Source organism: Uloborus diversus, chromosome 8, assembly GCF_026930045.1.
Source record: "Uloborus diversus isolate 005 chromosome 8, Udiv.v.3.1, whole genome shotgun sequence".
Lineage (NCBI taxonomy): Eukaryota > Metazoa > Arthropoda > Arachnida > Araneae > Uloboridae > Uloborus > Uloborus diversus.
In genome coordinates this window covers 27553149-27571961 of record NC_072738.1, presented here as the reverse complement: position 1 = coordinate 27571961, position 18813 = coordinate 27553149, and the positions used below count along the sequence as shown (strand labels likewise).

General features: G+C 35.0%; 1 protein-coding gene across 1 annotated transcript in view; it reads right to left on the bottom strand.

Annotated features, from left to right (window-relative positions):
- Positions 1-17074, bottom strand: part of LOC129227986 (acetylcholine receptor subunit alpha-like 1) — a 175677-nt gene extending 158603 nt beyond the window's left edge. The window contains exon 1 of the mRNA XM_054862612.1: positions 17018-17074. Coding sequence (XP_054718587.1) covers positions 17018-17074 — 57 coding nt within the window. The remainder of the gene's footprint in view (positions 1-17017) is intronic.
- Positions 17075-18813: the final 1739 nt, after the last annotated feature.

Below are 18813 nucleotides of genomic sequence, written 5' to 3'. Positions count from 1 at the left end.
AAAGGTGCGTACAAACAATACGTCCTTCGGCTGAAGATGATGAGACTGGTTCTGCATAAAGTGCTCTAAACCGTATTCAGAATCAAAAAAAAAAAAAAAAAAAACAACTAAACGGCTTCAATTTCGTAATTGTAACAAATGGGCACATGACCTATGTGCTAAGTTTGATAAATTATATGCTTGTAAAAATTTTAATTCGCGCGAACAATGATAATGATGATGATAGTTTATTAGAATAAGTCATTAATGAAGGAAATTTGCAAAGCCAAAAAGTTTTGATTTTTAACGTGGTTAAGAATTTTTAAAATTTAACAGAATAAACCAGAAAATGTGTGAAATTCATTCCATTACTAAAATATATCTCATGTAACAACTAACCCCATATACTGTAACAACATGCCCCGTGGTGGGGTAAGTTGTTAAAATCCACATCTGTTCAAAAAACCATTACTCCAAATATTTTGGAGTAATGGTTTCTAACAATTTTTTAAAAAAATATGTTATGAATGTTAAACAATCTAGATGCATTTTAAAGTTTCACGTGTGTAAATAATTAAAATAGTTTAGTGTAAAAAATATTGAAAAAAATTGCAACAACTAACCCCGGTCTCCCCTACAGTTTAGGAATGAACTAAAATGATCGAAGCTCATAATTATCTGCAAACTCCCAGCACATATAATAGGAACACGATTGAAACATTTTGATACAGAAAAAGTGATCCAATCGCTTAAATTTGTACGCATGTGCACTGGCATATAGAAAGTGCACTGAAAGGTTTTCCAAATATGTTCTGAAAGTGTACCAAATATGTATAGGATATTTCACTATAAAATATTTTCGATACGTTCGCGGAAAATAATGGGCAGTTGATGCGCTTAATTTCAACCTATAACATATTTGGAAAAAACCAGGAAAGTTTCCCACTAAAAGTCAGTAATCTTCCTGAAATGAACCTGGGATTTTTTGAAAAGCTCAGCAACAGTCCCAATTAAAGTCATTTATGTTTCTGGACTAAAACAGGAACCTTCAGTAAAAACTATTATCTGTATACTAGGAAGTCGCCCCTCAAGGTGTGACAGGTGAAAATTACTTTTACTCTTCTACATTTGAACGAAGGCATTGCCTGTTTGGTGATATTTTAATAGTTGAAATTTCAACCCTAACTCCAGTAGATAACCTTCATTAATGACCATTTTTCCGTTTCTTCATTCTTCTGAAATGACACAGTCTTACCATTAAAATAGTTAAGTTACCGGATCGAGTTAAGCCTTGTCACAATAAAGCCTTTCCTTGCATGTGTGTTAAATATTACTAAAACATATTATCAAATTATCATGCCGTGGAGCGAGTTTCATCGTTAAAACTCGCGGGTTACTCAAACATTGGCTATTTTTATAAGAGGATAGCTTGGCGCCTTCTTTATCTACCCAGGAGAGCCCCTAAAGCAAATATGGCCGAAGATATGACGGAACTGGGTGCAACTCCTTCAAAACTACAATATATACTGCATTTCGCCTTTGATTGGGGATCAGTCAATCTGGAGTAGCAGTTAACTAACTGAAGGAGAAACTCCAAATAAAAAAGCTTAATATATGTTTACATCGATAACTAAAAATGTTTTTCATAACAATATAAAACCGGCGTTCATGGAGCTTGTTGCGCTTCACTTGTTGCAATTCTCGCAAAGAAAAAAAAGAAAAAAACTTGTTTTTAGCAGGAAACGTGTAAACTCTTGAAATCCCGATTTTTTACACGGAAGTAATCAGTGACGTTTTATATTCTTTTAACGTTGTTGAATTTAAAAGAAAAGATTTTTCAAAACAGATTCGAGATGCATTTTAGAGTACATTAGGAACGCGTTTGGGCACATTTGGGAAATCCTTGTTTTCTTTGGTGCAACGAGGACGGTTAGAAAAACGTGGTTAAGTGGCTTTAACATCAGATTGAAGTTGAGCAGTGGGCTAGTGTCGATGGTCTAGGACTCGGTAATGAGTGGTTTGGAGCTCAATACCTTCAAGATTTTTCTTCCTGGTCGGAATGACTTCCCAGCTTTTTGAGCCCGCTGACCTACAGTTGGGATAAACCTAATCTGGCAGCATCCTGAAGGCTACGACGCTGTCAGGTGAGATTTTCTCCAATGGTGCCACTAGAAGCGAAGACCTTCACAACGTTGATCCCTTCGTAAACCAGTCGCGAGACAGGACCCTCCCAAGCACTGACCGAAGTCCACGCTTTTTGGCTTTTGCTCTTCTAATCAGATCCCATTTCATTGGCTGATGCACTATACAGAAGGCTAGTAGGCAAAAGGCAAAGCCACATGTGAATAAAAATGTCACGATACAAATGCTCAAAACCATCAAGGACACATTACGAATTACCGCAAAGTCATCTGAGTTAAGAAAATCTGTAAAATTTCAATTAAAACAGCAAGAAACTGTGTTAGAGTTTTACTTTAAAAAAGCGTACGCTAGGGAACTGGGATTACGACCTGTAGTTGTTCGATATGAGGAGATTCTTAAAAATCCCTCAAATTCATAACTAGTGTTGAAAAGACCCAAACTCAAATGCCTACTCACTTTAGGCGCTGTACTCATTTTGGGCTTAGTTCTCCTAACGATCTCCACCCCCCTCCCATTACAAGCATTTTTCTTGCACGTACTGACTTTTCTGCGATACCAAGAAAAGAAAATTTACCTTCCTTAAGTCTTACTATTTGTTCTTGTTCCAATGAAGTGGGCATAAGATAATTTTTATCTGCAGTGTGATTTATTATGTTAATGCTTTTCGGTCATGAATATTGACTTTTCTTTGCATTTATATTTGTGGAATGCTTCATTTTTGTCGAACATTTTTTTAAATCGTCGTTTTATTGGTGCGTACTCTTTCAATAGAATTTTTTTTTTAAATCATATAAGTATGTTTTTGTCATCACTTAAGATCTTTTCAAGCTAGCATGCTCATTGAAAGGCGATAGCTTTGTGCAAGGTAAATTAAATAAAAATGGAACAACGTTTAAAAGCACAAAAAGGATAAAAAGTTTTAAAAAACGCAGACATGTTTCGGAGGCAATAGCCTACTTTCTCAGTGCGAAATGAACAAATGGATGAATCAAGGTCAAGGGAGAGTTTAAATGCGTAACCGGAAAAACATTGACCAATCAGCTATCAGCGAGTGCTGAGGCAAAATATGACGTATTTTAACATGTAAGATTGAATAAGATTGGAGAAAAATGCGGAACAGAAAAAGACTCATTGCAAAGATTATTAAAGTTTTTATGAATGTAAAAGGATTCCAGAAAATCTAATTCACCTACTGTTGTAGGTCTGCAAATGATCTTGGCTTCCGAAAAGAGAAAATTGTGCCCTGTGTTCCAACAATGTTTAGCAGTTGAAGATTTGTTCAGTTCCTGTTTTTTAACGTGGTTTTCATGTTCTTTCAAACGAAATTTAAGTGAACGCCTTGTCTGTCCCACGTAACCGATATTACACTGACAAGGAATGTGATATATGCCCCACTGATCAAGTGGTTGGATTGGGTCCTTCAGTTTGGAAAAAGAAAGTTTATTTATGGGTCTGCAAATTACGCGAAAACCTTTTCGTATTTCTAGAATTCTCAGTAAATCTGACTTTCGCGTAATTTGTGTATTTGTTAAACTTTATGAAATATGTCTTCAAACGTTAAAAGTTATATAGTTTATCCACCGAAATGATGATTGTGTTGGCTATTATGTCGAGAAAATTAATTTAAACAGTTGACGCATACTGTTTCTCGTTATGTCAAATCTGCATTAGAAAGTGTCAACTCCCAATGACTGTGTGCGACCTATTAATACAATTTGCGACATGCATCGTGATTTGTATTAAACGCTCGATAATTAATGGTCCGTAAATATTCCTGTCTGTTTGGGAATGTTTATAGAAAACAAATGCAAAAAAAAAAAAAAAAAATATTCACTTTGTTTTTTAAGCACAGTTGTGTTTTGAATGGAGTTTTGGTCCCAACGTCTTGGCTTTAATTATGCCCAAGATTGATGAATGTTGTATTCTTTGGTTACGTGGCTTCTGTGATTTTCTGATTTTATTCAACACTGTAAAAACAATTAAGAAACGCCCTGAAAAACAAGGGGCAGCGAATAGGCCCAATTTCTGCCAGAAACATATATTTCAAAAGTAGGAACGTTTTCCACTTAAAGTCAGAGACCTTCCTAAAATGATCCTGAAATCTTTCTGAAGCGTTCCGAAACCTCTCCGATTCGAAACAATCATTTCACTAAAACCTTCAGAAATAACCTAAGTAACATAAGTAACTAAGACACATCTTTCGACTCACCAAGAAAGTACCAAAATAATAATCGTAACCATAGCCACTGCTAAGAAGGACTTGCAAGCATGCACAGAGAATACTACTTGTTTGTTACTCTTGAAAAGTAACGGAATCCAGAGACTTACTTGTTTCCATTGGGAGTTCTGGACGGGGCATGTGTGTGTGTGACGAAGGTATTGAAGTTAAATCTCATCACTGAAATTCATTAACCTTCCTGAAAATTATCCTGGAATCTTTTTGGTGAATTCATTCACCTTCCTGGATAAAAGCCAGTCGTGCCTCTGAACCATTGAGAAGGAATACTAATGGAGGGAGCGACAGCAAATGTCTCAGTGAGATAAGCTTGGAAATCAATGTTTCCCAGGTCAGGTGACTACTTTGGCTTTGAAGTTGTCGCGTTTTGGCACGCAATCGCACTTTTGGCAGTAAATATTTTTCAGACGATGGCACTAATTATGAAGTCGGGGCTACAAATCAGAGCTGCAGAGTTGTAGCGAAAATGACAGACTTAGGCTCCAACTCCTATACCTAAAACATAGTCCGACTCCGATTTCAACTCGGAGTTTAAAAACATTTGGACTCTGACTCTTAACATCGAAATCAGTCCGGATCCGAGTCCGACTCCGCAGCCCTGCTACAAATTAAAGTTGCGGAGTCGGAAGTAAAATGACCGACTTCGAGAATTTTTGAGTATTCGACTCCGACTCTTTTTCTTCAAAATCAGTTCGACTCTGACTCCGCAGCCCTGCTACAAATTAGGGTTGCAGAGTCAGATGAAAACAAACCGACTCTAACTTCAAGAATTTTAGATCCTTTGACTAGGACTCCTTTATCCAGAAACGCAGTCCGACTCTGACTCTTGCAGTTTATAAGGACTTAGACTCCTGACGCCGACTCTTTTACGCCAAAATCAGTCCAACTTCAACTCCGCAGGCCTGCAACAAACTAGGTTTGTGAAGTCGGAAGAAAAATGACCGACTCTAAAACGGGGAATTTTAGAGCCTTCAACTCCGACCCATTTACCCCAGAATTAGTCAGACTCCGATTTCGACTCGGAGTTTCAAAACCTTCGACCTCCGACTATTTTACTTAAAAATCAGTCCGACTCCGACTCTGAAGCCCTGCCACAAATTAGGGCTGTGGAGTCGGAAGAAACTGGCCGACTCCGACTCAGGGAATTTTAGAGCTTCCGACTCCTTTACCCCAAAAGCAGTCCGAATCAGATTTTGGAGTTTCAAAAACTTTGACCTTTGACTCCAACTCTTGAACTTCAAAATCAGTCCGGCTCCGACTCCGCAGCACTGTAACAAATTTGGGTTGCGGAGTCAGAAGAAAAAGAAGCGACTCCAACTCACAGGGAATTTTAGGGCCTTTGACTCCTACACCGACTTTTTTTACCCCAAAAGCAGTCAGACTCCGATTTTGACTCGGAGTTTCAAAACCTTCGAACTCCGACTCCAACCCTTTTACTTCAACTCCGACTCTGCAACCCTGCAACAATTTAGGGTTGCAAAGTCGGGAGAAAAAAGGCAGACTCCGACTCCGGGAATTTTAGAGCCTAAAACTCTGATTCCGAACTCGCAAGACCAGCAATCAGTAATTATACACCAAGCTTACAAAAGTAGCAGATAACATACAGTGCAAATCTTTTAATTAGGATTGATTTCGGATGAATTAGATTTTGAATTGTTTCAGCACATAATGTAAATATTTATTTGATTTGTTGATATTATTATTTTGAATTTCAACTCTTAAACATTGATTGGTTACCAGAAGGTTTTTAGAATGAAGGTTTTTCTTCCTGTTTTAACTATCTACGTAAATGATTATTCGACAGTTATTAACATTACTAATTTATGTATAATTTTTGCACACATTTCTGGTAGATCGAAACAATTCGTGAAAATTAAAAGTATCTCTTTTTTTTGGTAAAGTCTGCCCATCTCTGTTCAATTCAAATGAATATGTATTCTGAAAAAATATCGTCTGCTTTCGAAAAACAATATTATTAAAACAGAAGATTAAAGCCAAGCCAAGCAAGAAGAAAACAAAGTAGAATAATTCGACCGCCCTATTTTTTAATTTATCGTCTGCGTAAATTTATTTTTATTATATTTTGAAAACAATTAAGAGTTGTTATTTTTTCTGAGAATATTAGATCGACCAAGTGTGTTGTGAGTAAGCGAAAGTTTTCAGCCTGAATTATTGTAATAAGTTTTTATGTTGTGCATCGATGTAGTTAAATTGAGCGCGTGTGTGTACTTTTTGAAAAATAGTATTGAAACTCTCTCTTTGATTGTTATTAGAAGATTAATAGAGTTTTGAGCAGTTCTAAAAGGTATCGTTACTGGTTATTGTTACTAGCAAAGTCAACGCTGTGAACCTTTTGCCAGTTTTAAATAAATAACGGATACAAATACAGGCCTGTCATTCAAACTCCCCCTCCCCACTTCTTCCCGGATTTTAAAATATGATGTAACTGCATTTTTCATGTATTTTGATGTTTATTCCTTGTAATGACCGAAAATTTATGGATTCTTGTGTCTTGTAATCAATGTTTTGAAATTATTTCATACGCAGGCTCACTAGTATTTAAATTAAAGCATAAAAGTAACAAATATTTATTTTCAAATCTAAAACTTGTTCTAAACGCATCTGCTGTTCACAGGAGCTTGGCGAGAAGCTATTTGCCAACAAAGCAATCGTACACAATTTACTCGAGAGCCGTTAAAATAATTACTAGTTAAGTAAAAAGTGTTTTTAATGGAACTAAAATGTTATTTGCACTCATGTTATACAATGTTTTATTACATTTATAGGTAAAATCAGTACAAAAATTTAAAAATTATAGGCAACTGTGGGAAATGTACTCGTTGAATGCATATATATGTTATTTTTTTCTTTATTTAGAAGTAAAAAACATTTGAACATACCTAAGAAAAGTTACTGGATTTCCTGGTATGGCTTTTTTCTTCACAGTTTATAATGCTACAATACTGCACTATTACTATAAATCTAATTTTTCCCTTCTACAGTTAAATGTTTTTATCATTCATGGCTTCAGCTAATGAAAACTTCTTCAGCGGTTATGGTCAACTAGAAATTGCTTCCCAGGTCACATGGTATGGTTTCCGTATCGGGATAGTAGGGTTGCACTCCCTCCATCTATTTATTCCTTCTCAATAATCTAAACCTTCCGCGAAAACTTACGTAAGTTTATCCGAAAGCTTAACACCTTTCTACTTTCCCAAGAAAGCTCCAAAAGTATTACTGTAAGCATGTCGAACGAAAGCGACTCCTGCAAAGCTACGGAATCCAGAGGCTCATTCACTCTCATTTGGAGCTTAGACACTATAGACAGAACGGAATCTATTTGAAGTCGAGTCTCTTAATAAATATACTCAGTTAATCTTTAAACTGGGAGTTAAAAATATTTTTCACAACAGTGAAATGTCTGCATTCATGACGTTTGTAGCAAATAGGAAACGTTTTGACGTAAAAACTTGATTTTCAAACGACATTGTTGACGACCTATGAAATCCCGACACGTTTTACGGAAATAATCAGTGACATTTCGTTTTTTTTTTACAGTTCATGTAAATTAGCGTGGAACATGGGTAAATAGTTTTATTTCTGAAAGTCGGCCGAACACATTAGTTTTTCGACACAATGTAAAAAAAAAAGGTGTTTTTGGTGGTTGAAGTGCTCTTCGTAGAAAATATCTTCGATAAAATATACTCGTTGGTCGTTTTCGAGATCTCGTTTCGTACTGCAAGATGCTAGACAGAGGGGTCTTTTTCGTATATGAGAAAACTAAATTAGGCCACATAGCTTCGTTGCTGCTTATATAACTTACTCATCTCTCATACTGTTACTTTGTCCATATTTCGTTTATTAAATGCGACCTAATAAGGAGCTCAAATAACATATTGGAAAAAGGTACGTAATGGATTGCTTGGAACTGCAAAAATCGATATTAATATGAGCCTCATACGTTTTTAAAAGCAGTGGTGAGTATGGAACTACTCGCCGCTTATCAATTTCAACTTGATTTGCAGAATTTGACATTTACATTGAAAAGTGTGGCCACTATTCTCATCGTTTCTACGGAAATACAATTGCCATCGATATCCGCAACATTAATTCATTTGTAAATTTTAATTAACATAAGAATAAAGAATTTTGAGGAAGATTTTACTTACAGCGCCATCTATTAAGAATTTATAGAACTAAACAATTAATACACAATATTAATGTGTAATAAACACTCTATTTGCAATTGAAAGTTATAAAAACCATCCTATCTTTTAAGTTGGACCAAATTACAGATAGGTATGAAAGTAGTAGTTTCGGAGTTTACCCCGAACAAACATTGTGACACGAGATTTTTATATATAAAGATTAGCCTTTTTACTTTCTTCTATATCTAATATATTGAAGAAAGTATTGGATTCGTGCAAATTTTCAAATTTCGAATTTTGACGGATTCGAACGTTTTGAGGTGTGCTGAGTCCATTTCGAACATTTTTGGAAAATGCCTGTTTGTGTGTGTGTGTGTGTGTGTGTGTGTCATGTCTGTGTGTGACCAGTTTTTTGTGGCCGCTTTACAGTAAAAACTATCGCATGAAATCGAACGAAATTTGGTACACATATGTGCCGCTATGTGAACTTGTGCCCATTGGTTTTTGGCGCGAATTCCTTCAAGGGGGTGGAGCAACGGGACGTTTTTTGAGTTATAAGTGCCTCCTATTCCCCTTCAAGTAACTGGCGGAATCAAACAAAATTTGCTCCATATGTTGCCCCTAACAGGTACAGGTGCTGATTTAATTTTGGTGTCAATAGCTCAAACGGGGGTTGAGCTATAGAACTTTTTTTGTTGTCAATTGTGACTGCTGTATCTCAAGAAATAATGAACGGAATCAAACAAAAATTTATCGATAAGTACCCCCTAGAGGGTATAAGAGCTGATTCTATTTTGGCGTCAATAGCTGAAAAGGGCGTGGCGCAATTCAACGTTCTTTTTTTTTTCATTGTGAGTGCCATATCTCAAGAAGTAAGGCTAGGTTCTGGATGAAATTCGGAATAAATGTGAATTCATTTGTAAATAGGCGTTGTTTCAATTTTTTCGCCAATCGCTCCATGGGGGGCAGATTTTTTTTTTTTTTTTTTTTTTTGTGTAAATAAAAATAGCTTTATAAATGCAACAATAAGAAAGATCAATTGTAATACTGTTGTCTGCTTATTTCATATGATTTTAATTTTTGGGAAATAATCGGAAATATTATCGCAATGATTTAAAAATTTTAACTGTTGCATCTTATGTTTGTTAACAAATAAAACATCTAGTTAATTCGGACGGACGTGAAGTTTTTGTGTGCTTTTGTTTTTTGTTGTTGCTGGGAATATTGCATTCTCTTCAAGCAATGAGAGGGGTCAGAATTCATAAGAAAGATATAGAAGAAAGTTTCGTGATGGCCACAACATACTAGTTTCTTTTTTGCACTCGTGTAAACTTTTTCCTACAAAAGAATAATAAAGTATGTCTTCCAAGTAAGGTAAGCTCTTCTGAGGAGCTGTAGTTGTACCAGTTGAGGAAATGGAGGTGTAAAATCGCCGAAAAAAGTGTAGGAATCGCTATTTTATTTTAACCGTTAAACACTATAACTGGTAAGTATAAATCACCAGGGGATAAATACATCTGTAAATGGTGTTTAACAGTGTACTAGCTTTTTAAGTTGCAAGCGCAATACCTTTAATGAGGATAAATGTAGAAGAAGAACGGGGATACATATGATCACTAAACTGGCAATTAATTCTTCATCGAACAAGTTAAGCTATTTTCATAGATTATTAGTAGTGTGTAAGAACTGCATGTGTGTATGTAGTTTTATTTCCCAATAGATAACTATGTGATATCTATTGCGTCTAATATATCTCATTTTCTCATATTTTGTGCAATATATTAAGTAATGCAAATGTAATGCTGGCTTAGGGTGCTGTTTCATATGTCTAGGGGGCTCTAACTATTTTAAAAACCCATTTAAATTGCCCTAAGTAAGTTAATGCGCTCTAGTTAGGAAAATATTCGGTTTATAAATACAGAATCCTACTTCGGTTATTCAGTTATCGCGGTAAAGCCTGGAACGAATTAACCGCGATAAACGAGGGTTGACTGTAATTAAAAATAAGTATTTTTGTAAAGGCAAGTATGATCATTTTTAGTTTTTTCATCAAAAATGTCTGCCTAGAGTCTTCGAAGAGCATCTAAAAAACAGTGATGATGGAAATAAATCCTTTGTAGGTCCCTCACGTTTTCAGTATGCTGAAACTGATGCTGATAATGATGATAATGAAGACTTTAATGGTTTTGGAAATGAGACAGTGAGAAGCAAAGGAGCAAGAGGACATTTTCAAGTTTTGAGTAAAACGCGTTTAAAGATCACATCCTAGGTAGGCTTTCATAGAATTCTTTTTCTAAATCATGCTATACAACAGCTCCTGCCAGGGCTACTAGTAGTATCTCTTGCTCCAAGACAGAGAAGAGGTTCCCCAACTATTTGCACTAGTTATCTCCAAATTTTTAATTTTGCCACTTAAATCCCTTTGCTTCTCACTGCCTCAAATGAGTTTAATAACTTATAGGTATAAACAGAGCTGCCAACTGCTACGAAAAAATCGTAGTTTCTACGAATTACATCTTTAAACTACGACACTACGAAAGCAGGTCCAAAAATTACGATTTTCTTTTTTTTTTTAAATTTGTGATCTTAAGAACGCAAAAAAAAACCCGGTAAGTTCAAAAAATTAAACTTCTGCACATACGCTGAAGGTCTCTGCGCATCATGCATCGCTCTTCGAAAGTTGCATGGTGTAAAGATGGACCCATTTTTAGATCGCGACGCTGATCCAGTCATTGAATCTTTTGCAAAGAAGCAAAAAAACTGCCAAAAATTCCGTGAAAAATATAAATGTTTTTAATTCCGTATTAATATTTTCGGTATCATATTTGAAATTTGTTAAGTGTCATTGTTTTTGCTATTTATACTGTTGACAATTAATCACTGTGTTTAAATCGGAAGCAGCAGTCACGCCCCCCTCCCCCCACTGCAAAATGCTGCTACGATTTTGGATTTTCAAAAGTTGGCAGCACCGGGTATTAGTAATGACAGAGGTATACTTAAATGAACTAAAACCGCAATATTTATATTCAAAATTAAAACTAAACCCTTAACCATGCCCATAGCTAGTCATTAACCCTATTTTGAATGTTAATCTTGCCGTTATTAATGTCACCATATCAGACTAATATCTTAAATTATTAAGTTTCTCCTAGGTTCCTTTTGACCTAATGGTATAAGGTATAAGCAATATCAAAAAAACGCATTTTGTCTAAGTTCAAAAATTTAATATCCGTTTTTTATCCTTTTCAAACAGCAATGTTTTATTTCCGCAGTCATAAAAGAAGCCATTTCTCCACATGTCATATTCTTCAGAACGATTTCAGCAACACACTACATAAAAGCTACAGCTTCTACGAATCTCTCATTTTGAACACCATGAAAATGTAATACAAAGTATAAAAAGAATTGATTTTCTGGTAAATGTGGTCTGTTTTCTCGACCACCGAACAGAGATCGAACAAATGATAATCCTCTGGTGGCCCTCTGCAGAATTTTATAGAGTCATTCATTTCACGAAACTGACCCAGGCACTGTTGCCATACAGAAATGAAAAACTTAGAGCTGCTATTCCATTTTTGCATTCGAGGCGATGTTTTCTTTCTACCCCATTTCTTACTTTGCTTTTTGTCTGCTCTTGTGGCAACGCGTCGGAGAGTTATTTTTCATCTGCCAGAGCTGATGCCACTTTATGAAACTTAATTTTGTTCTCTTTTCTTCCGAGGGATTGTCTGAAAATTGTGGAGGATTTTTCAACATTATATGTTGGGTTGAAAGTATCAGGGAAATAAATGGTGCAAAACACGTGAGGAGCTCTCACGCTATGTATAATGTTTAGTTATATTTACTTGCTCCAAACCTTCGAGGTCGTTTGACGTTCTCAAAATTTTTTGTTATTGCATTACTGGATAAAACTCATGAAATATGAAATTAAGTCAGAACTTTACATCTGTTTCAGAGCTTCACATTGGAATGTGTTTTTAATGTTTTCCCGATTTTATTTTTGCAGTTTCATTAAAAAATTAGAAAAAGCAGATCTAAAACTGCAGGATAGAGTAGACTGAGCTATTCGTTACCCCACCCCCTCCTCTTCCTCCAGGCAATGAAAAGCTTTGCAGTGGCAGAAAGTGGTTTGAAAATATGTCTGTTCACTGTAAAAACGATTCAGAAACGTTCCTGAAAATAATAGGCAGCTGATGCGCCCAACCTCTGCTAGAAACATATCCTGGTAAAACCAGTAACCTTTCTGAAATTAGCCTTGAAACTTTTGGAAGAATTAGAAAATATACCCTGCTAAAGCCAATCCTGTCTCAGGAACCTTTCAGAAATATTAAGTAGGATTAAGTAAATAATTAAAACCTTCTTCATTTATCCAAGAAAGCTCCAGAAGCATTGGGGCAACTACGGCCAAAGCTATGCGAAGGCTGCAGGCAAGAAACAAACATAGCCCTTGAAACAAGAGGTGAAATATTTCCTCAACGGGCTGGTAGTGGAGGTCTACGACAATATTCAAAAACAGAAATCGGAGCACTGTCTACAAAAAATGCGTCGAAAAGTTGGCAATCGTAAAGAAAAATAAAGCAAAGTTTCTCCTTTTGACAATTTTAATTCTGAAGTGAAAAACAATATTATCTACTTTTAAAATTGATTTATATTTCAATTCTCGACCAACCCTCGTACGTCAAATAAACTGTTACGAAAGGAGGTAAATTATTTTCCAAAAATGTTGGCAACCTTAATTTGCATTAGTTTTTCTCATTCGTTCTTTCCTTCTTGCAACAAGATCGCGTCAGCAGAATATGCAAATTGCCAGTAGCATTTAAGCTCCCGGCACTTTGCCTCATTCTCTTCCCTTTCAATTTCAACCCAAGTCAGACTTGGTTGTTTTCTTTCGGCAGCTTAGTTGAGTCTGTCCGTTTTTGCCGATAGCTTCGGCTTACTGCTCTTGAAATGAATATCATAGCTCAGTATGTTTAACGTTTCATACTTTGACTTAGAATGTTAGCTTCAGAAGTCATTTCAGGTATAATGAGCTACATAATATTGTAAAGAGCGTATTCTCAATATTTCCTTTAACATGTCATTGTATATATCATAGCCATAATAAACAAGTTACTTTTTAACTTTGGCTCTTCATGATGTTGCACAAGATAAATATGTTTTTTCAAGAAGTATCATACGTCCTGGTTGAGCTTCCACTTAAAGTTAATAAGCTGAGTACTTTTAAAAGCTCACAGTTTAACATAAACTATTTTTACTGCCTTCTGCCAAATCCTAGTTTTTAACAACGTTTTGAAGTTTTAAAAATGAAATTGCTCTTAAATGGTCATTTAATGGTCGATTTATCTTATATGTACAAATAGGAGCATAGACCTATATATTTTCTTCACGTTACGTATTTTTTGTTATATGTATCTCCAACATATGCAAGGTATAAAAGTAGACTTTATTCTTTAATTTTATTTTCTTTTAAAGCGCACCGCATCTTGAAGGAAGCTTTATTCTTTTTAAAACGTGAATCCTTTTCTTATTTGGTGTTAAAAATGTAAATAACTTTTCTTCAAAGAATCTACCTTCTAACGAAATAAAACGTAGCTTTTTTTCTGCAACAGGAACCTTTTTGTAAAGAGTCACATTTAATAAAAGGCCTCATTAATTTGTTACTCAACTCAAAACGGGTTTTCCCCCTCGAAAAGTGAAACAAAAATTAAATTTTTAATTACTTTCTTTACGATGCGATTTTTTTAATCCTCTATCAAGCATAAGATTCAGAAATTACTCTATTAAATATGAAGAATTTCTAAAAATAAAAGGTGCGATCCATCGAATTTTCTTTAGAATAACTAAAAAAGGGAGCGTAATGAAATACCTTAAGTAGAACGGGGGGGGGGTAATATTGCTATTCAACAAAGCTCTCTCTCTTTTTGCTTCGCTTTGTTCTTCTACTGACAATGACTTGATGAAAATGCCTCAATGAAGTGTTTCAACTCATTGCTTTGTCATGCAGATGAAATTAAGTCACTTCTCTCTTACGTCGTTTCAATACCAGACGTTAAAAAAGATAAACACAATAGTAATGGCCAGTGCTTTAGTAGTGACCATTTCGAGGTTAATTATGTACTTTGAAGAATGAAATAAACAATAGTAATGTGATTAGTATATTGGTACTAAGGGGAGTCAGTACCCCCTGTACCGTGAATGTTATTTTGCAAAGGTTTATGTATCTTTTTCAAAAAATCTATTAAAGATACAATTATGAATTTTTTTCTGTACCTTACGTAGACTCTTTTCTATTTACTGAAGTAAAATTATACAGAAAGAAAACTTAGTTTTTCTTTAAAAAATTCTAATGTGTAAGTCACTGTATTTTTTCCAAAAAATGCCGTTTTGCAACACAAAATCAGCTCTATCAAAAAATATTTTTCAAATATGAGAAAAAATTTACTTCAGTATATGCAATTAGATGTATGGAATAGGTGGTAAAAATGTCAAAGCCTAACATATTTTAGTTTCTGAAAAAAAGGAATATTTAGCTTCAACAGTACTATTTCGAGATATTGCAATTTAAAGGGGAAATCATACCTCATCAAAATAGGTTTAAATTTTTTCAGAGCTTATTTTAACTTACTTCTAATATGAGCACGATCAAGAAGTTTGTACCATTAAAAAGGTTTTGAAATTGAATCTCAAAATATATAAAAATAAAAAAATCGAATTTTTGAAGGTATTTAGGGAATTAACTAACCAAATAACTGTCGTATTGAACCAATTTTATTAATCAGTTATTTGAATTTAAGGTAAGTAATGTAAATTCTTTGGATGGGAGAATGTCAGATGGCCACTACTGAAATTTTCAGATTTTGGAGTGGCCACGACTGGATCAAATTTGAGGTTTGGGAAAAAACGGATAAAAAATTGAACAAATTGAAATTCTGGCATTTTTGAAAGTGGGCGACTAAGGAAGAGTTGGGCTATAATATGCTCATTGAGTTTCAAGAGAGGTAATTAATGTTGTAAACCGACAGTTTAAAAATATACTTCACCGTGACTACTACTAGTACGTTTTAAACCTTGAATTGACTACTACTGAAGCACTGGCCACTACTGGTGTGTTTACCTTAACGTCGATGTTTTTGCTTCATTGGTTTAAAAGGAATTTATTGTGGTTTACAGTTAATGACATCTTATTGAACAGAAAAATATAGCAAATGACATAAAGAATTACATCATAGTTGAATAAAAATTATTTAAGTGTATCATTCAAAATGAAAAAAAATGAATGATTCAAAACTGTTGAGTTGAAATATTGCAATAAAATCTGTTTAGGGCAATATTTCAACTCAACAATTTGAGCAAATCTTCGTTAAAATGGTGAAAATACATTGCTCCTCTTACTTTGAAACAATATTTTCACTGTAAAAACGATTCAGAAACGTTCCTGGAAAATAATAGGCAGCTGATGTGCCCATTTTCAGCCAGTAACATATCTCACAAAAACCAGGAAAGTTTCCCTCTTAAACTCAGTAACCTTCTTAAAATTATCCTGAAACCTTAACGTTTAGAGCCAGTCGTGCCTCTAGAATTCAAAGGAGTCTGAGATAGGAATAACATAACAGCTCCAGAAGCAATATTAAGCCAAAAGTGCAAGTCATGATTGCAATTCTTGCAAAGCTCAGTAGTCCAATCATTTATTCGCTCCCTTTGAGAACTTAATCAGTCAGGATGACCTGCAACTGCATTGAAGTCGATACACATTTTAAATACTCTCAGTTAATCTTTAAACTGGGAGCTATAAATATTTTTTAACAGCAGAGAGAAGTCTGCATTCCTGCAACTTGTAGCCATTCAGGAAACTTTTTGACAATGATACTTGATATTTCCAAGAAGTGGATGAAAACCATTAAAATCCCGAAACATTACACGGAAATACTTAGTAAAGTGTCTGAATTTTTTTACAGTGTTTAATTCGATATCGAAAAAAAAAAATCCTTCTCTCAAAGAGTTTGAACCAATGCAGTCCAAAGCGTCACTGATTATTTGGATGGAACATTTCGGGATGTCACAGTTTATCATCGAAGTCCAGTAAAAACCAAGTTTGTTTGTCAAAAAGTTTTCTCAGTTGCAGCAAGTTGCGCGAATGAATATTTCTCACTGATATAAAAATATATTTTTATGTACCAGTTTGAATATTGAATGAATGTGTATCGTGCTGTGATTGATTACATGTAATAATTAGCAAGCCCAGTGAATTATCAGCTAGGATCTGTTGCCTTGTGAGAAATGCAAGCGAGTAAGAGGTCCCGCACTGTAAAAACGATTCAGAAACGTTCCTGGAAAATAATAGGCATCTGATATGCCCAATTTCTTCCAGTAACATATCTCGCAAAAACCAGGAAAGTTTTCCCCTTAAACTCAGTAACCTTCTTGAAATTATCTTTTAAAATCTGGAAACCTTCGCGTTTAAAGCCTGTCATGTCTCTAGAACTTTAAAGAATGTGAGATAGGAATAACATACCAGCTTCAGGAATAATATTACAATCATGGTTAAAGCTAAGCCAGAATTGCACTTCATGATTGCAATTCTTGCAAAGCTCAGTAGTCCAAAGACTTATTCGCTCCCTTTGGGAGCTCAATCAGATAGGACGAGCCGTAATTGAACAAAAGTCGATACACTTTATAAATACTCTCAGTTAATCTTTAAACTGGGAACTATTAATATTTTTTACAACAGAGAGAAGTCTGCATTCCTGCAACTTGTAGCCATTCAGGAAACTTTTCGACAATGATACTTGATATTTCCAGAAAGTGGATGAAAACCACTAAAATCCCGAAATGTTACACGGAAATACTCAGTAAACGTGTCTGAAATTTTTTACAGTGCGTACATGCCTGTAATTTTCTTATAGTCCAAAGTTGCAATATGAAGCTCTTATAATAAAGGTCTTTTTCACAGCTCTTTGGACAAAAGAAGAGTCCGAAACAAGACACTTTATTGCCGAAGCTATTGAATTTACTAATTGATTATCACAATATTTTTTTTCGAGTTTGTGTGCTGGTAGGTTTGACAAACTCAAAATAAAATGGTTACGGCGGAAAACGGTCATGTTACGGACTCTGCCTAATTGTCCAAGGCACTCCGAAATGACCTTAAGACCTACCTGAGTTTCTCTGCGAGTTCCAGGGACATGTCTGGCTTTTTACTGAGGAGGTTTCTGAATATTTCAAAAAGATTCCAGAATAATTTCAGGTGGAAAACGTTTCTTTTTTTTTTTTTTTTTTTTTTTTGCAGGATATGCTACTGGCAGAAAGTGGGCACATTAGCTGCCTATTATTTTTCAGGAATGTTTCTGAATTGTTTTTACAGTGTGGTTCTACAAGTAGATTCTATCTAAAAATAATAACGTATTTTGCAAGCACTATTGTACTGCTGCAATCCTAATATTTTGCACTTGCTATGCCATGGAAAGATTGTGGATCAACTGGAAGTGCAAACAGAGCACTGCATTTTATAATACTGATTTGCAGGAAGGTTTTTGTTGCTCGTGCGTTATCGCTGACCCTACCTACTACAAAATAAAATGTTTTGTTTCCGCTTCCAAGTTCATCCGCAATTTCTCCGTGGCAAGACAGCATAATACTCACACTAAAATACATTTTACGTAATGCACTGTTTACACACAACGCACTTTATACTTAGAAAACTCTAAGTTCACTTGTATGCAGCACTAATGTTGCACAATATTCTAGCCCAGAGGTTGGAAGTAGCGACGCTACTGTAGTAACTACATTTTTTAGTAGTTTGTAGTGTAGTGCTCTACTTTTTAAAAAAAGTTCGTCTTAAATAGAGTATGGCTTAGAAAAAGAAGAATAAGCGATAACTGCCAATTTAGTACCGCGTTAGTGTTTTCTGGCAGGGAAGGGCGTCAAAAGGGTAGCTATACAAATGTTTTATGAACACACCAATTATTTTAGACATTTAAAAGCACCCTCAAACTGTTTTAACCCGTTTCTTAAGTTCATATTACCGAATTTAAGCATAGAGAACTAAAATCTTACTGTATTTTAAAAAGAAGCTGTGGTATTGAATAAAAACACAGTTAGGTTGCACAAAATCAATGGAGGAGAAGGGCATAAAATGAAACAGTACAGTACGTCTCGTACGTAGCAACAATAAAATACAGCATTACAATAGTACAGTAGATACAGCAATTATATTCGACGCATTTTTTAGTTCTTCAAGCGTATCGAAAATCTTTACATTTCTTTAGTTGTCAGAAACTTTCCATTTTTCCTTCAATTTTCCAAATTTAG